This window comes from Saccoglossus kowalevskii, chromosome 18 (assembly GCF_978046115.1).
Source record: "Saccoglossus kowalevskii chromosome 18, keSacKowa6.1, whole genome shotgun sequence".
NCBI classification, from domain to species: domain Eukaryota; kingdom Metazoa; phylum Hemichordata; class Enteropneusta; family Harrimaniidae; genus Saccoglossus; species Saccoglossus kowalevskii.
In genome coordinates this window covers 22,671,657-22,686,688 of record NC_140658.1, presented here as the reverse complement: position 1 = coordinate 22,686,688, position 15,032 = coordinate 22,671,657, and the positions used below count along the sequence as shown (strand labels likewise).

The following is a 15,032-nucleotide window of genomic DNA, read 5'->3' as shown; positions in this document are numbered from 1 at the left end:
CCGTGAATATATTAGCTTGTGGATCTATCCCACAATTAGAGTCCCTCACCTTCCAATATACCAGCATCTGACCTTGCTGGACCGCCATCAACAACCATCGTGACATAAGCACCAAGGACGCCATTTTGTCCCACCTTTCCACCAACTACTCTCATGCCGAAACCATTGGCTGATTGGAAAGAAATGCGATATAGATGAATTGTGCCTAATTCATATGTGTCAACTCAGACATGATCTAACCACAACTGTACACCAATGGATTTTCTGACAAAAGTTCAGTCCAGATAATAAGAGGAATATAGAGATATAACTTATAACTGTTCAGAGAAGATTCGTCATCTCAGCAAGTACGCACATATTATCAGGTAATTTAATATGATTCTAAATCATAAACATTGTTATTTGTATGTGTTGTGTCTAATTAACAATTAATACACACATTATAATTACAAAATGGATTTTAAAAATGAAAATGTATTTTGAAAACGAAATCAGATTTTAAAAATGAAAATGTATTTTGAAAACGAAAATGGATTTTAAAAATGAAAATGAGAAGAATGCCGCGTCGTTCACGACAACAGAGCTGGAAAACTCTATCAAGGGCGAGTACCTCTGACAGCGTTTTTTAAAAAAAGGATTATAAAATGCAAATGAGTTTTCAAAATGTAAATTAATTGTAAAAATGGTTTTATAAAATGCCATGTTGTGAGCCACTTCGGTTGCCGTACTGCACATGGATAATGATAGGTCGAATTTGATAAAGATCGATGGAACTATTTGGGATTAACATCCCATATCCCCACCCCTTCACACCGAAGGTCATTCAATTGAGACAACCATCTCCACTAACATTTTGGACAATGTTACGAGAATGGAAAAGTCGTTTAAGCTGAACCACTGCTGAACGTCTAACCGGTTTCGTTTATTCCATGAGGGTGGGTGGTTACCACACATAACATAATGTTCTCTTTGAGTTAAATTGGACGTTCATCCAGTTTAGCTATTTATCTATACATTTACGATGATTATACCAAATAAAATAATGTTTTCTTCGTGTTAAATTGGACGTTCAACCATTTTATAGCTAATACCCTGAATATAAAAGGATGCTCTTTCGCTAAACTCCACGTTTGACATTTGAAATGCGAATGTGTGAATTATCCAGCACATTAGTTTCAATGAGACGTAAGTAGTGTCTGGAGAATCATACTTTAATACTCATTATGTGATCTGACGAATATACAGCTGGTTTGTTGCATTTTTGCGTCATATGAATGGCCTTAGGTGTGCTGTGACACATTCACCAATATGTATATAACACCTTGTTCAGAGGCATTTATTTGGAGTTCGAAAAAAAAAACCTCAATGCTTCACACTAAATCATCTGCCTAACAACTTTTATAATTTGAATGTTCATGTAATCATAGATTCACAATGTATATATTTATTTCTCATACCGTTAGTTAATCATGAAATAAAGGATCATATGCCATATTGCACACAAACCATATGATATAGAATATTTACACTTTAAACGTATTGTGGCGTTGAGCGTAATTAACTTTATTTAATGCTATTCAAACGTAACAACTTGCTACTTTGGTATTGGCCACGTAAAGATAACGTCGTCATTGGACTGTGAAAGTGATAATGACCTCTTGTATATTAATTATTGACCCCCCACACACACATATAACCAAGACAATAGGTATATATTGCATCTGATCAGTAATTTTAACAGAATTGATAATGTTTATAGTATTTATTTCTAAGCCACACTTTCTACGCATTCATTTTGAATACAGACACCCTACACGAACTCGGACTTTTTTGAATTGACAGATTGCAAAATCATTGGTTCTACTACATGAATTGATTTTATTCCTTAACCTAAACACGAAAGCGTTCTCGCATACTGCGAGACATCATCTCGCGAGATACTTAAGTATTTGTGAGCATGCTTACTTACTTCTAGTTGATTTGTCGTGCTTATCTTGACAAAGAAGGACGCGTCGTACCGTCGTCTCTGCTGTACTCCGCTGTCTCTAAACAATGTAAATACATATAATTTAGAGAAATATTTTCACACACATTGGCGCAAGCTGCTTTTCAATATATTCTATTTTTTTCAAAATGGAATTGCCGAGCATAAACACACATATAATATAGTACATCCTACCTCCAATTGCTGCAGTGCAGCGGTCGCTCTAGCATCACCCTCCGTCAAGTCGATTGTATCCATCCGCCGAATCTTGGGCAAAACGCGTTCCCTACGTGGTCTACGTTTGGAAACAGACTGCTGATGAACTACTCGTTCCCGGTATCTCTCATCTTCATTCGCACTAGTGCTATAAACAGTGGCAATATTTTGACTGTGAGAGCTCAGACAATAGTCCATTTCGTGTGCACTGTGTGACAGTGGCATCTGTTCGCCATAACCATGACTAGGGTACGACCCCACAACTAGCAAATGTTGATTTTCTTTCAGAAGTTCTGCCTCGCTGTCAGAGGTACTCCCCCTGGATAGAGTCTTCCAGCTCTGTTGTCGTGAACGACGCGGCATTCTTCTCCTTCGTTCACTCATAGCTGTCTCTCTCTGTGCAGGCACTTCCCCATCCGCCTTTCGTCTACAGCTAAGTGATCTTGGTTTATGAATGGATGGGGACAGTTGTATTCTGTCAGGAGTGTGATATGTAAATTCTTGGTGAGATATTCTTCGTCTTGGCACCCTTTGGTCTTGTTTATTCTGAAAATGTTTGATACATAAAATATTTACAAGAAAACCTCATTGAACCCGCTAAACGCCACAAATTAATATACCCAACCTGTTGGCAACTGTTACCTGTTGGTAACTGAATGTAGAATTCTACTTTGGGGAGTGGGGTGGGAAAAGGTAACCTTGTTTTCAAAGGCAACCACAATTCAGTCTGGTCTACCACAACGTTATGTCCACAACATAGTAGTTTACAATTCGTGAAATTTGAAGTTATGTTTGCAAATGGATACAAAATATTAAGGAGGATTTTTTGCACCTTCACAGGATCTCATATAAATCAAATATTCGATGTGTGCACGGGTCAGTCCTTCTACTTCGCAAATTCTGTCAATAAGATCAATGTCTGTAGTTCATGATCATTTAAATATTCCTTCAACTCGACAGCTTTCTATCTTTTCAAAACTTTGTAAATTAATTCCAATTTTGGATTATTTTCGCTCGTTGTATCGCTATCAATCGCCATGTTGCCAACCAGATGATGTGGTTTGGTTTGGCCCCCAAGCGGAAGTTCATGCGATTTCTCGCGCTTCGTGAGATCTCGTCTGTCATTAAGGAAAAAGGCCTTTTCTGAAACACATATGTTCAATCTGAAAATTCGTAAATATTTCTCTGTTGGTACACCACGAAATGTTCAATCGAAACTAGCTTCAATATCTAATGTGTGTTTGTCTTGTACTCCAGAACGAAGTCAGCGTACCCGTCGGTGCGCTTTGAGCAATGCAACATGGGTAACTGTATAATAATAATAATAATAATAACTTTATTGCATCCTTAGAATTACAAATGTTCTATTGGTTTACAGCAATAAATATATAAGTGATTAAAAAAATCAAAGTACGATAACGTAAAAAATAGAAAAAAAAGAGTCAAGGTATTATATCCAAAAAAAGCTCATTTCTTAAAATAAATGATTTATGTAAAAATTCCCCTAAAAGTTTTATTATATTTCTGTCATTACTTTTCATTAAATATGTGAATTTTTGCAGGTTGGTAATGATTTCTTTGGGGAATAAAATATTGGAAATAAAATCATTTCTATCTGTTTGATATCGTGGGCAAACTAAAAGAAAGTGTAATTCGTCTTCGATCTCCTGTAATGGGCATTGTTTACAAATTCTATTTTCTAATGGGGTTTTTGGATTGGTATGTCTGCCTTTTTCAATGTCTGATTGTAACTGTATGTCACATTGTAGCCAATACAATGAATGGTATGACTTTACGTGAAATACTAATCCATCATTTCGATTCAACGCTTTCAAAGTGGAAGACAGGTGGAAGACTACTGTTTTGTTATGTTTTGTATTTTTTTAATACGGCGATAATCTCAGTCTTTTACACTGAAAGTGATTTGAAATAATTGTCATGGGAAGAACTCTCGAGTACAGGGAACCTCATCGCGTATCACCATAAATCATTGCTAGAAGTGAAGTTTAATATTTTAGATTAATATTCTCACAATCCAAATGCTCGCATGACAAGTGTTATCTCAAAACATTTTAAATTGTCGTTCAAGTTTACAAATAAAATGATACAACAAATTGGAAGAAATCCATCCGGTCTATTTGGTCATCTACACACCTTTGTTAACATAGCTCAGAGATCCCGTTGTGTGCGAGGTCGCCACGAGAATAGCTTTTGCCCTTCAAATAGAATTCTATTCTCCCGCGTCACCACGTCGACTGTACCACAATACCATGGTTACATAGTCAGGAGAACAGAGAACACAATACGAAAATAGAACACTATTTGAGGGACGAAAGCCTTGTGGATTTCCGGTTCTTAAAAAGATCGCGCCTGTAATTTGGTCTATACTCACGACATGTGTCGTTTTTCTGTTGACATAAGGTCCAGCCTCCAATGTCCCAACTTTGTCTTTAAAGTCTGTGGCCTTTACCATAGGTTTGGTAGCTCCTCCGTGACACCAACGTCCCGTCAAGCATAACAACTGTCGTTTCAACTCGCACATTTTACATCGCAGCTTGTTCTCTGGCTACATATACAAAAAAGATACTACATTGGCAGGCTTACACATTGGTCACCCAAAATAACCGAGGCGAATTATATGTAGGTTATATCACCAACACCGGCGACTTTTAAACCGTTTGAAATTCGCCTAACTTCTTTTCAAAAATCAAAATAATTAAATTTGACCATGATTCTATAAAAAATAGAAGTAGACTTAAAAAAAAACTTGTATATTTTTCTCTGGCACTTATTTTAGAATAGCGAGAACAAAGAGTTAAAGCAGGGGAGTCGTCACCTGGGCATGCATCAGATGGCCATAACGTGTCATTGTCTACAAATGAGCGTCTACCCGTGAGCCTTTGCGTTTTTAGCGTGTTTTGTTATCATCGCTTGGTGACGACCCTCCCGCTTTAATTAGTGGACTTGTGCTAGTAGGCTAGACTATCCTCGGGTGAAAACATCCGGGCATTTTTTGTTAGCGCCTGAAAATTCTCAGAAAAAACTTCAGGTTAATTTTCGAGACTCTCTTGAACAGTATAACATCATCAATAATACATATGCAACATGTTTAAGTTTGGTTGCTCGGGATCACCTCAAAGTTGAATTTGTGTTGTTTGCTCGACTCTAGCTTTAGTTGGAAAAACAATGGTGTAGGAACGCACTGTTCCATCACCCACCCCCACATCCGGTTTGTTTCTTACCATTTCATCGGCGGAAATATAAAATGAACCACACTTTATACACACTCGTCGACTGCAGTCACAGCATATTCTCCCGACTCCGTCCGCAAACTTCTTGGAATAGCAAAGCCGGCACAACTGGAGGTCAATCTCTCTGAAACATCCCGATGCCCGTTCACTTTCCTTCGCAGCAATCACTTCTTCATATCTTCTGATTTCGTTCTCAAGTGTCCTGAATTATTGAATTATGGAAACCCCCAAGTTAGTATCAACTACAAGTTCAATGTTGAAAGTTACAGTAACCGTAAAAAATAAATCCTTTGAATGTCAAATAAAGCCGAATATTTCCTTCATTTTGAGATGTTTTTATAGATGTTGCCCAATACGTGTACTTAATAGGAAGTTATCTCCATTTGCTTAAATTAAGAAAAAATAATTGGAAAAATATACAAAAATGTGGAAAATGTGCCATCAAAATTTGGCGGGAAAAAGTATGTCACTTTGTCTACGTCGGGATTTCAATATATAGAATATGTTTATTGAAAACAAGATCTAAGAAAATGCAATTACAAGATATTAAATGGCACGAACCTAAGAAACAAAGAAATAACAACTACAATTAATTTAAAAAAAAACAATTAAACAAATATTAAATATAATCCTGAATTATTAAATACTGTGGAATACCCAAGAACACGTATACTTAATGTTTTATTGAAATCTTAGTAGTGGTCATTGAGATATCTGTTATACAAACTATGTAATCGGTATACACGAATTTTCAATCCAAAATTTCGCAATGTATAAAGTGCCAAGTTTAATTAAAATGTAAGTCTGTTGCATTGTACCAAAGCACCTATGTATACAATTTAATTTTTTTCTTGAAGTATTAGTTTAAAATTTAAAAATGTTTAATTATTAGGAAAAATAGGTAATTAGTATGCACAGATTTCATATCAACAATGTGATTGTTTTTTAAGGACAAACAAAGTTTGAATACAACTTTAAGACGAAGATTGGTAGAATTACTAGTATTTGGTTGGAGTTTGTTTGCGATCAGCTAAATTACCGTAATCTAAAAAGCTTTTCGAATGTTTAAAAAATTGTAAACGGCATTAAATGATGCTGTTCATTCCCAAATTAATTTTGATTTCATGATTTTTGATTATAGTTTATAGGTTCATCTGTTAATTGGAGTTATGGATGATACCATTTTTAATGTGTCATGCTTAATCTTATTTCGTAATGCTTTTATTTTTTTGTATTACTTCTCAAAGGGCGGCGGTTTTCGCGCCACGCATGTGCGAGATGAGATATGAGATGTTAACAACCTTTAATTAGTTATTATTTTAGGTGATTGAAAAGAGTCACTGGCGATAATTAGTGCAAGTTTCGCCCAGCTCATAACTCGTACTTGTAATTTCCATTAGAAAAGTGCATTGGATTGTAGGCAAATCAATGTTTTTCAACACAACGCGACAAACTCCCTCCCCACCCCGGAATTGAGTGTCATCATAGTACACAGTTTCGGGGCCTGTGTAATGCTGTCAGCATCCGTTATTCTATGTTTTTGTCATATTACCTTAAACCCTGAAAATAGAAGTGTACATGGAATCATTGGAATAAACGGTGTGCATTGCCGTGTGATAACTGTCATAAAGGTGACAGGTCATACATGTTTACAACTCTGGAAGGACAATTGGAATCTACCAGGTGTGCTTGTGATTGACATAACAAAGGATGTTTACAATCTACTGACTTGCCTACGTAGTACAGCTGCTAGCAAGACCACATTCTGATTGGCTCATGTGGAAACCCAGGTGGTGTACCTGAATCTGGGCCATTTATACCTTTAAATAGGCTAGACCATGGAAGGTACTAACGTTAGTACCTTCCATGGCTAGACTGAGCACAGTTGTGGTCATCTATTTCAACTGAGTACCTTGTGTGTTGCTGCTATATTGTGAGACATGTGATACAGGCTTCAAACATCATTCTGTGAGACTTGTATGAACTGCTCTGCGATCTCCTGCTATCAGCGGAGCCCTCCAGAATAACAGCGTTCCTCTTTAAGCAAGAACCCTGTATTTCTTCGTCGTTGTGTTGCAGAAGCCATTTACTGTCATCAATTTCTACATCGTGGAACTATGAGTTATCACCAATGCACACTTCCCTAGATAATCCCCTATTTTAGTGAATTTATTATTCTGCCCTTTGTTTCTTGTAAATATTTTGAGTGGTATTAAAGCCAGGAGCTTTAACTTGATATTTTGGTGTATGTGTATTTCATTTCCAGTACTATTGTCTTGTCTACCCCATTATAGTGAAAGAATCCCCTGTCCAGTATGAGTTCTGTGGGTGCCCCTCCGAATATGAATAAGCGGGCCTTACACTGTGACAAATGCTCTATCGCTGTAATGTCAATTATCATAATCTTTTTACTGTTCTACCAAATGATATTTCAAAATACTGTAAAAAAAATCTCATTTTTGTGTGGGAACTCGTTATAAGAACTAAAGAGCACTTTCTCTACTAGGACGGGTTGGTACGTGTAGAGCCAGAAAAGGTGGGAGGAGAAAGGGGGGGGGGGTAATACAACTGCAATAAACACGTAATTACTACTACCTCCGCCTAATTAGTTCGTTGCCTAGACTACTCACGCGCAGAAATGCTCTCATTTTCTTCACATTTACGTGAGTGCTAGCTACTTGAGAATGAGAAGTTGAGATATAAATATTCGTATCAGTTTCAGCTATTTAGAGCAATTATGATGACTCTTATAGCCCCGATATAGCCTCATATTGCCAATATTTCACAAAGTGACATTTGCTGAAAATACAGTGCTTAAGTCTGTCGTAAATTATTTGATTAGTAACTTTCTATTATATTATTAAATTTGTATTATTTTGTTAAAACTTTTTATTTTTGAAAGAACGCCGTTTTGTATGTTATGTGTAGGTACTTTGAGATGCCAGGGAGAATTTCAAATTATTTAGTTTGTACTAAGAAGCGGAGTAATATTAAAATAAACTCACATAAAATAAAACCACATTTCATATCGCTTTACAAGATGGAGTAATTCAACCGATTAATGTAGAACAAATAACGTATTCACCATGAATAGAAAATTACAGTTTTTTTAACGGAATAAACAAGATAAAAGTTGATTTGTGAAAAAGGAAAATTTTAACGTGAGCTGGGTTTAGACCGTCGTGAGACAGGTTAGTTTTACCCTACTGATGTTTATTTTCGTGCTGAAAATACAGTGTTTAAGTCTGTCGTAAATTATTTGATTAGTAACTTTCTATTATATTATTAAATTTGTATTATTTTGTTAAAACGTTTTATTTTTGAAAGAACGCCGTTTTGTATGTTATGTGTAGGTACTTTGAGATGCCAGGGAGAATTTCAAATTCTTTAGTTTGTACTAAGAAGCGGAGTAATATTAAAATAAACTCACATAAAATAAAACCACATTTCATATCGCTTTACAAGATGGAGTAATTCAACCGATTAATGTAGAACAAATAACGTATTCACCATGAATAGAAAATTACAGTTTTTTTAACGGAATAAACAAGATAAAAGTTGATTTGTGAAAAAGGAAAATTTTAACAATATTCAGAAGCAAAAGGCATCACATGCATCAAAACGAAACGAACAAATCTCTAACTATGGGAAATGGTTTTCAAGTTAAAAATATGAACACATCGCAATTTGGAAAAAAAATGATCAAACATATTCAACAGTTATCAAATGCAGTTAATACTATGTATTAAAAAGTAACTGTTCTTCGATTACTGGCAGTAAATTAGAAAAAAATAATTATATTGTATTTTCAGATATAATCTGTGGCTGTGTTATAAACATGTGTTGCGGTAGCCAAAAATTAGAGCATCAGAAAAATGAGAATCCACATCAGTTAACCGTCTCCTAGCAACACTCGCATCTTTGTCGTCACATACCTGTAGGCTATGCGGTAATACGATTTGCAAATGTATTCCTAAATTTGTCCATCTTTAAAATCAATTTCTGAAGAGTGTATCAACTTCCGGTTCCAGTTTTTTAATCTATGGGGAACAAAACTAGGATGCCCAAGAACATTGTCAGCAAAACAGATTATATTAGGAGACAAGGACTTCTCCCCTCTACTAAACCATATAATTATAATTGTTAAAAGAAATATCTATACGTGTAAATTAAAAAAGGAACTACCATGCTTTAATCTCATAATATCTGACATACGTTACACGCAAAAGATAGAGTTAGAAATTTCAAATAGAAGACATACAATGTCCATTTTTCTGGACAAGTGGGGAGACTTCAATTGTTAATGGGTATTCAGTGTCTATTTTGTATGGGTTATACTAGCTGTGACATTTGTTGTATGTTGACATTGTGCTGTAAAGAATTTCTATTGAATGGAATAAAAGATAGTTAAACCAAAAAAAAAACAAAAAAAAAACTTCCGGTTCCACCTTTGAAGTACCGGGCCACCAAACACTTACATCGAAATAGATGGAAATGTAGGCTTACCGTATTCGTTCCTCGCCGGCTCTTTCATAGGCTTCCTGCTTCTCCCAGACTTGTCTCAGGACGGCTACTTCTTCCGCAGTTAGATGGTCCAGTTGGACATCGGGCATCGGGCCTTCACGTGCATCCGGGATCGGCGATAAAGGAGTCTTCACTTCATGCGCAGATGTCGATTTAAACATCTGTAAAGACACAATTAGTGTGGACCAGTTTGTTCAGTAATGGTGGTAAGGAAACATTCAAACCGCGTATGCATACATTAACTTTGAATAAATCACCGGTATTTGACTCAGTGGAACCTATCTTGGATGCTTATCCACGTGTGTGTAAATCGATTCAATTATATTTGTTGTTGTTTAATTATAGTTATTATTTTTCATCCGTATTTAGTTTGTGTCGACAGACAATCATTTTCTGTATTTGTTCGTTTTCATTTCATTCGATTCCAAGCATTATTCTCTGAGTTATGTCTGTTAGAAGCCGTTTCATGCTTCATTTCACCTCACAATACATGTATTTCTATGACAAAGAAGCACAAATCAATTTATTGTAAGCCATTTACGTAATGTTCACAAACATGCCTTTGTCACAGCAAACGCAAAAAAAGTCGCAACTTTGTAGCGGATTAAGCCGAAAAGTTTATTCTACAGTGACCTTCTCACATGGCACACCAATCATAGTGTTTCCCTCCAATTTTAAAATCCGCGGTGTAATCCTATTAACCCTATATGAAGGGTGTTTTAGTGCATGTTTAGCGTGGATTGTTCTAATTGCACTTTGATGCCAGACTTCCCTTTCAAAATAAACGACATATTACAGTCTACCATAGTCTCTTACTTGTGTTACCATTACACAATCACAGTGCTCACAGTTTTTTGGACCTGGTCGAATTTGTGCGATAGACAGCCACAGAACCAGCAACATGAAGACGTGACTTATTCTCGGAACACGGAGAGTTCGTTCAATTGACCGACAGCGTTACATTCGCAGCATTGTTTGGTAAATGGCAGCTATGGTAAAGTAGGAATAAACAAGTCGCTAATTCAGAGCCGAGTCATTGCATTGACCCAGCTATGTAGAAGAGTGCCAACATTTTAAACAATGCGTTCTACAGCCATATCTGACTGATTATGTTCAAATTTTAAATATTCATTATAGATGTCATAGATATACAGATGTATACAAATTGGCCGACTGATGGCCATTTTGTTTTAAATAATACTGTTCCGGAACAATATCTCTCAATATTGACAAGTACTTGTTTGACGATCCAATTCAAAATGGTCGATTGGTGGCCATTTTTTGTGGTAAAAAACATCAAAAATCAGGTATGTCTGCCAATCCGGAACCGGATCTCGGCCGTATATGAACGGATTTCGTTCAAACTTGTTACATACACTAGACATTATTGCTCCTTGATGCACGTCTTTTTGTTTTTCAGTTTGGATTCAAAGTGGCCGACTGGCGACCATTTTGTTTTAATCAATGCAGTTCTACAGCCATATCTCTGGCATATGCTTTGACTGATTATGTTTTTATAATTTCATTATAGATGTCGTAGATATACAGATGTATGAAAAATGGCCGACTGGTGGCCATTCTGTTATAATTAATGCTGATCCAGAGCAATATCTCTAAATATTGAAATTTACTTGTTTGATGATCAGATACGAGATGAATGAATGTCATTGAATATTTTAATGGTAAACAAATCATCACAAGCAAGCATCAGCTTCTGGGTCCATATCGCTGACATTATTATGTTCCAACTATATTAATTTAAACAAAATTATATATCTTAAATTTGATAATCAAGGACAGTACCATGCGTGGCTTGTTTTCGCTGAAGGGACATTTTTTTATCATATAAACTTTTTTATCATTTAACTCGCTAAGAATCAAGGAAATAAATACACACCTAAAAAGACTTTTTCGGCGGAAATGTAAACCAGCTAAAATAAAGTACTTCACATTAATAATAACAATGGAATAGTTATAACTGGCGCTTTCGACCATACCGACAGTAACAGGAGTGTGTTACTAATTACACATATAAATTTGTCCCACGGCAAGAGCATGAGGGCTTTGTATAATTAGTGAGAAGTCGATATAACTATGACATTTCATTTAGAAAACTTTATAATATAAAGAACATTATGCTTGATTTTGTGATTAGACAAAACCCAATTTCTGTCAAGTGCAGGTTAGCTTCAGTGCTTCAGGATTTGTTGCCATACCAACAGATATTGTAATTTCTCATTGTGATCACCATATTAAAGCGCGGTAGTCACAAGTATGAGGTTTGACCTGGGCGCACTGATTACCGCCGGTGACTTCTTGATACCTTCGAATAACAATTACCTAATTCCCCAGCTCCTGAGAGCGAGGTTATTTGTAGTTATGTTGGCGATCGCCGCTGTGTCTGCGGAAGTACTATGGGAGATTGCATGATGGGAGTGAAAAGTCTTTTGATCAGTAAAATAAATAATAAAAGGGGCATTCAATCATGAAATGGTACTTATCTTCTACTTTGTTATTTGAAAACTAAAGTGACTGTGAAAATTAAATATGTATGTAAATATGGATGTAATAATGAAAGGAAATTGAACTGGTATGAAAGGGCAGTAAATGTAGCCAGAATGCAAGGTCAGAATCTGAGGTAAAAATACGTCACAATACATCCATCAAGGCGGTTGCAAAGTGTCAACAACTATGGATGAGGTAAAAGACTTCGTTTGCAGTTTGCGTGAATGACCGGGCAGAAAAATGCATGCATGCGCTTCAGTAACAGTATTTGCTGCTTGTTTGTGCAATGGAAATTAATACAAGAAATGTTGCCAAAAGACATGTCCTTCTAGTAAATAAAACAACCTTGGGACGTTTATCTTGAGAAATTTAGAAGACGAAAATCCCTCGGGACAGGGACAGTCGTTGTGAAACAATAGACATGCTTCGCCAGGGTATCAAGGTTATTTTGATTATTTGAAGATGGAAACTGCTGCTTTATGGAAGAGCAAATTTCAATGTCATTGGCACGGTAATGACGTTTTTAGAGGGGCGACTCGCTAGAAGTATTCGCCGTGACTCCAGACTTTTTATTTGGGTTTATACAACACTTACTTGTTACTATCAAGAAGGTTTAATGTCATGTTTGTATTCGCACAATGTGTTTGGTTTATTGAAACACTTAACATTCCTCAAAAGAAATTAAAATGGTTACACTAACTGCTAAAACACATATATAAAACATACACATTTTACAAGAATTACTGGTTAAAAAAATCAACAAACTACAATTACAAAAAAACAATTGATATATGTTGATAATAATATTGAAAAAAACAATAGATGAAATAATAATTAAAAAAAGAGCAATAAACAGTAAATCAATTAAAGATGGAAATGAGGAAAAAAAACGTATTAAAGGAGAAAAGTATTTATGTTAATTCGCCAGAAGATGTTGCTGTCTAAGGTTCGTGTTATTTTTAATAAATTGGGCAACTGGTATTTGTACATTCAGGTTTGTATCACCCACTCATATTCGTGAAGTTTATAATGTGCTTAGTAGTCTCTTCAAATAGTGCTTTCCGCGATTTTTCGTAAAAGGGGCATTCAATCATGAAATGGTACTTATCTTCTACTTTGTTATTTGAACACAGTTCGCAGATTCTTTTTCCTATTTCGGTTTTTGGTTTCGTGTACCTCCCTGTTTCAATTTTGTTCCCTCCCTGATTGTTCAGACGGAACCTACTTAGACATTCACGTAGTTCGGCACAATGTGAATGAGGGGTTTATTGTCAAAATATATACAGGTGCTTGTATGCCTATTGAAACTATACAAAATTTGACCAATGCACACCTGTTTCATGCGTTAAAAGAACATTGCGATGCTCTCATGGAATTGTTAAATCTTTGTATCATTCCCAACTGTCACCAAACTGTACGTTTTGACGACTCGTATGCACTTCTGGGACTTGTAATAATTTTCTGGAAACTGTACAGCAAATCACATATTTTCCTTATTAATTGTTTTTCTGAATTTCAGTTTTTATTGTTCATAATTATTTACAGTAATAATATATTTTTCCAATTGTGTGCATGACAGCTTTGCCCACATACATTAAGACAGGATGATATGTACGGATGTGTGGGAGTACTAGTATGTTAATAGATTAATAGGCCAATCCTTTGCTTCAATTCCAACTACATCTCTGAAAATATCACTTGCTGTTTATCATTCATATTTTGATATCCCACAATGTTTCGATTGCGTATCTGGAGATTCTAACTACTATTTCGCAAAATTTGAAAAGCCTTGCTTCTACCAGTAATTTAAGTCAACTCCCTTATTGTCCTTCACAGTGAAGGTTAATGCAGATATATTGTAAATTACACAGAGGTAACATTACAATACATTTCCCTTCACTTTCCCCTGTATTACATAACAATCTTTGAGCTGAGGCAGTGTTCTGTACATAATATACAATGGAAACGCAACTTTAGAAAAGACAATGCAATAATTCTAGGTTCACTGTTCATCCGAGGCAAATCACGCGGTGCAATTTTGTCAAACAAAGTGAGAGAAGACTGGGAGAAGCACAGTTATACGTTAGACATAACGGTGACTGACGTCGAAACGATTCATAAGCTCCGTATTTACGGCACAATTAAGCGTTAAATATAAATGAATTGTCAGCAAAACATCTTAGATAACTTTACCTGGTTTGTGCATGTCGGCATCTGCACGGGGCCGGGTGCGCTTTTTCTGCGTCCACCTATTTGTACAACGAACATGTTTGACAAAGCGATGTGATCGGGTCGACTATTCGATTCCGATTTGACGCTCTTGTTTGGACTCAGTCTCTTGCATTAAACTTATCAGGAGCATACCATTTTTGCTACGGGAAGGAGTAGTATTGGTGGACAGAATTTTTAACAGTATAATATATGAACTGATTCTTTAACCGAAAATATGCTGTGTCGTTAATATGCATTTTAGATTATCTGATGAGATTTTCTTTATAGAGGGTTTCGACTTTTTCATGCTGAATATAACTACACACCTACCAAAGATTACT

The 15,032-nt window shown here is 35.9% G+C and overlaps 1 protein-coding gene across 1 annotated transcript in view; it reads right to left on the bottom strand.

Moving 5' to 3' along the window:
- Positions 1-14,748, bottom strand: part of LOC144343746 (regulating synaptic membrane exocytosis protein 2-like) — a 36,096-nt gene extending 21,348 nt beyond the window's left edge. Inside the window, exons 1-7 of the mRNA XM_078006162.2 lie at positions 14,674-14,748; positions 9,958-10,136; positions 5,415-5,653; positions 4,593-4,762; positions 2,180-2,746; positions 1,970-2,045; positions 50-169 (exon numbers count right to left, since the gene is read on the bottom strand). Of these exons, the coding sequence (XP_077862288.2) occupies positions 50-169; positions 1,970-2,045; positions 2,180-2,746; positions 4,593-4,762; positions 5,415-5,653; positions 9,958-10,136; positions 14,674-14,748 (1,426 nt within the window). The remainder of the gene's footprint in view (positions 1-49; positions 170-1,969; positions 2,046-2,179; positions 2,747-4,592; positions 4,763-5,414; positions 5,654-9,957; positions 10,137-14,673) is intronic.
- Between the last annotated feature and the right edge of the window lie 284 nt (positions 14,749-15,032).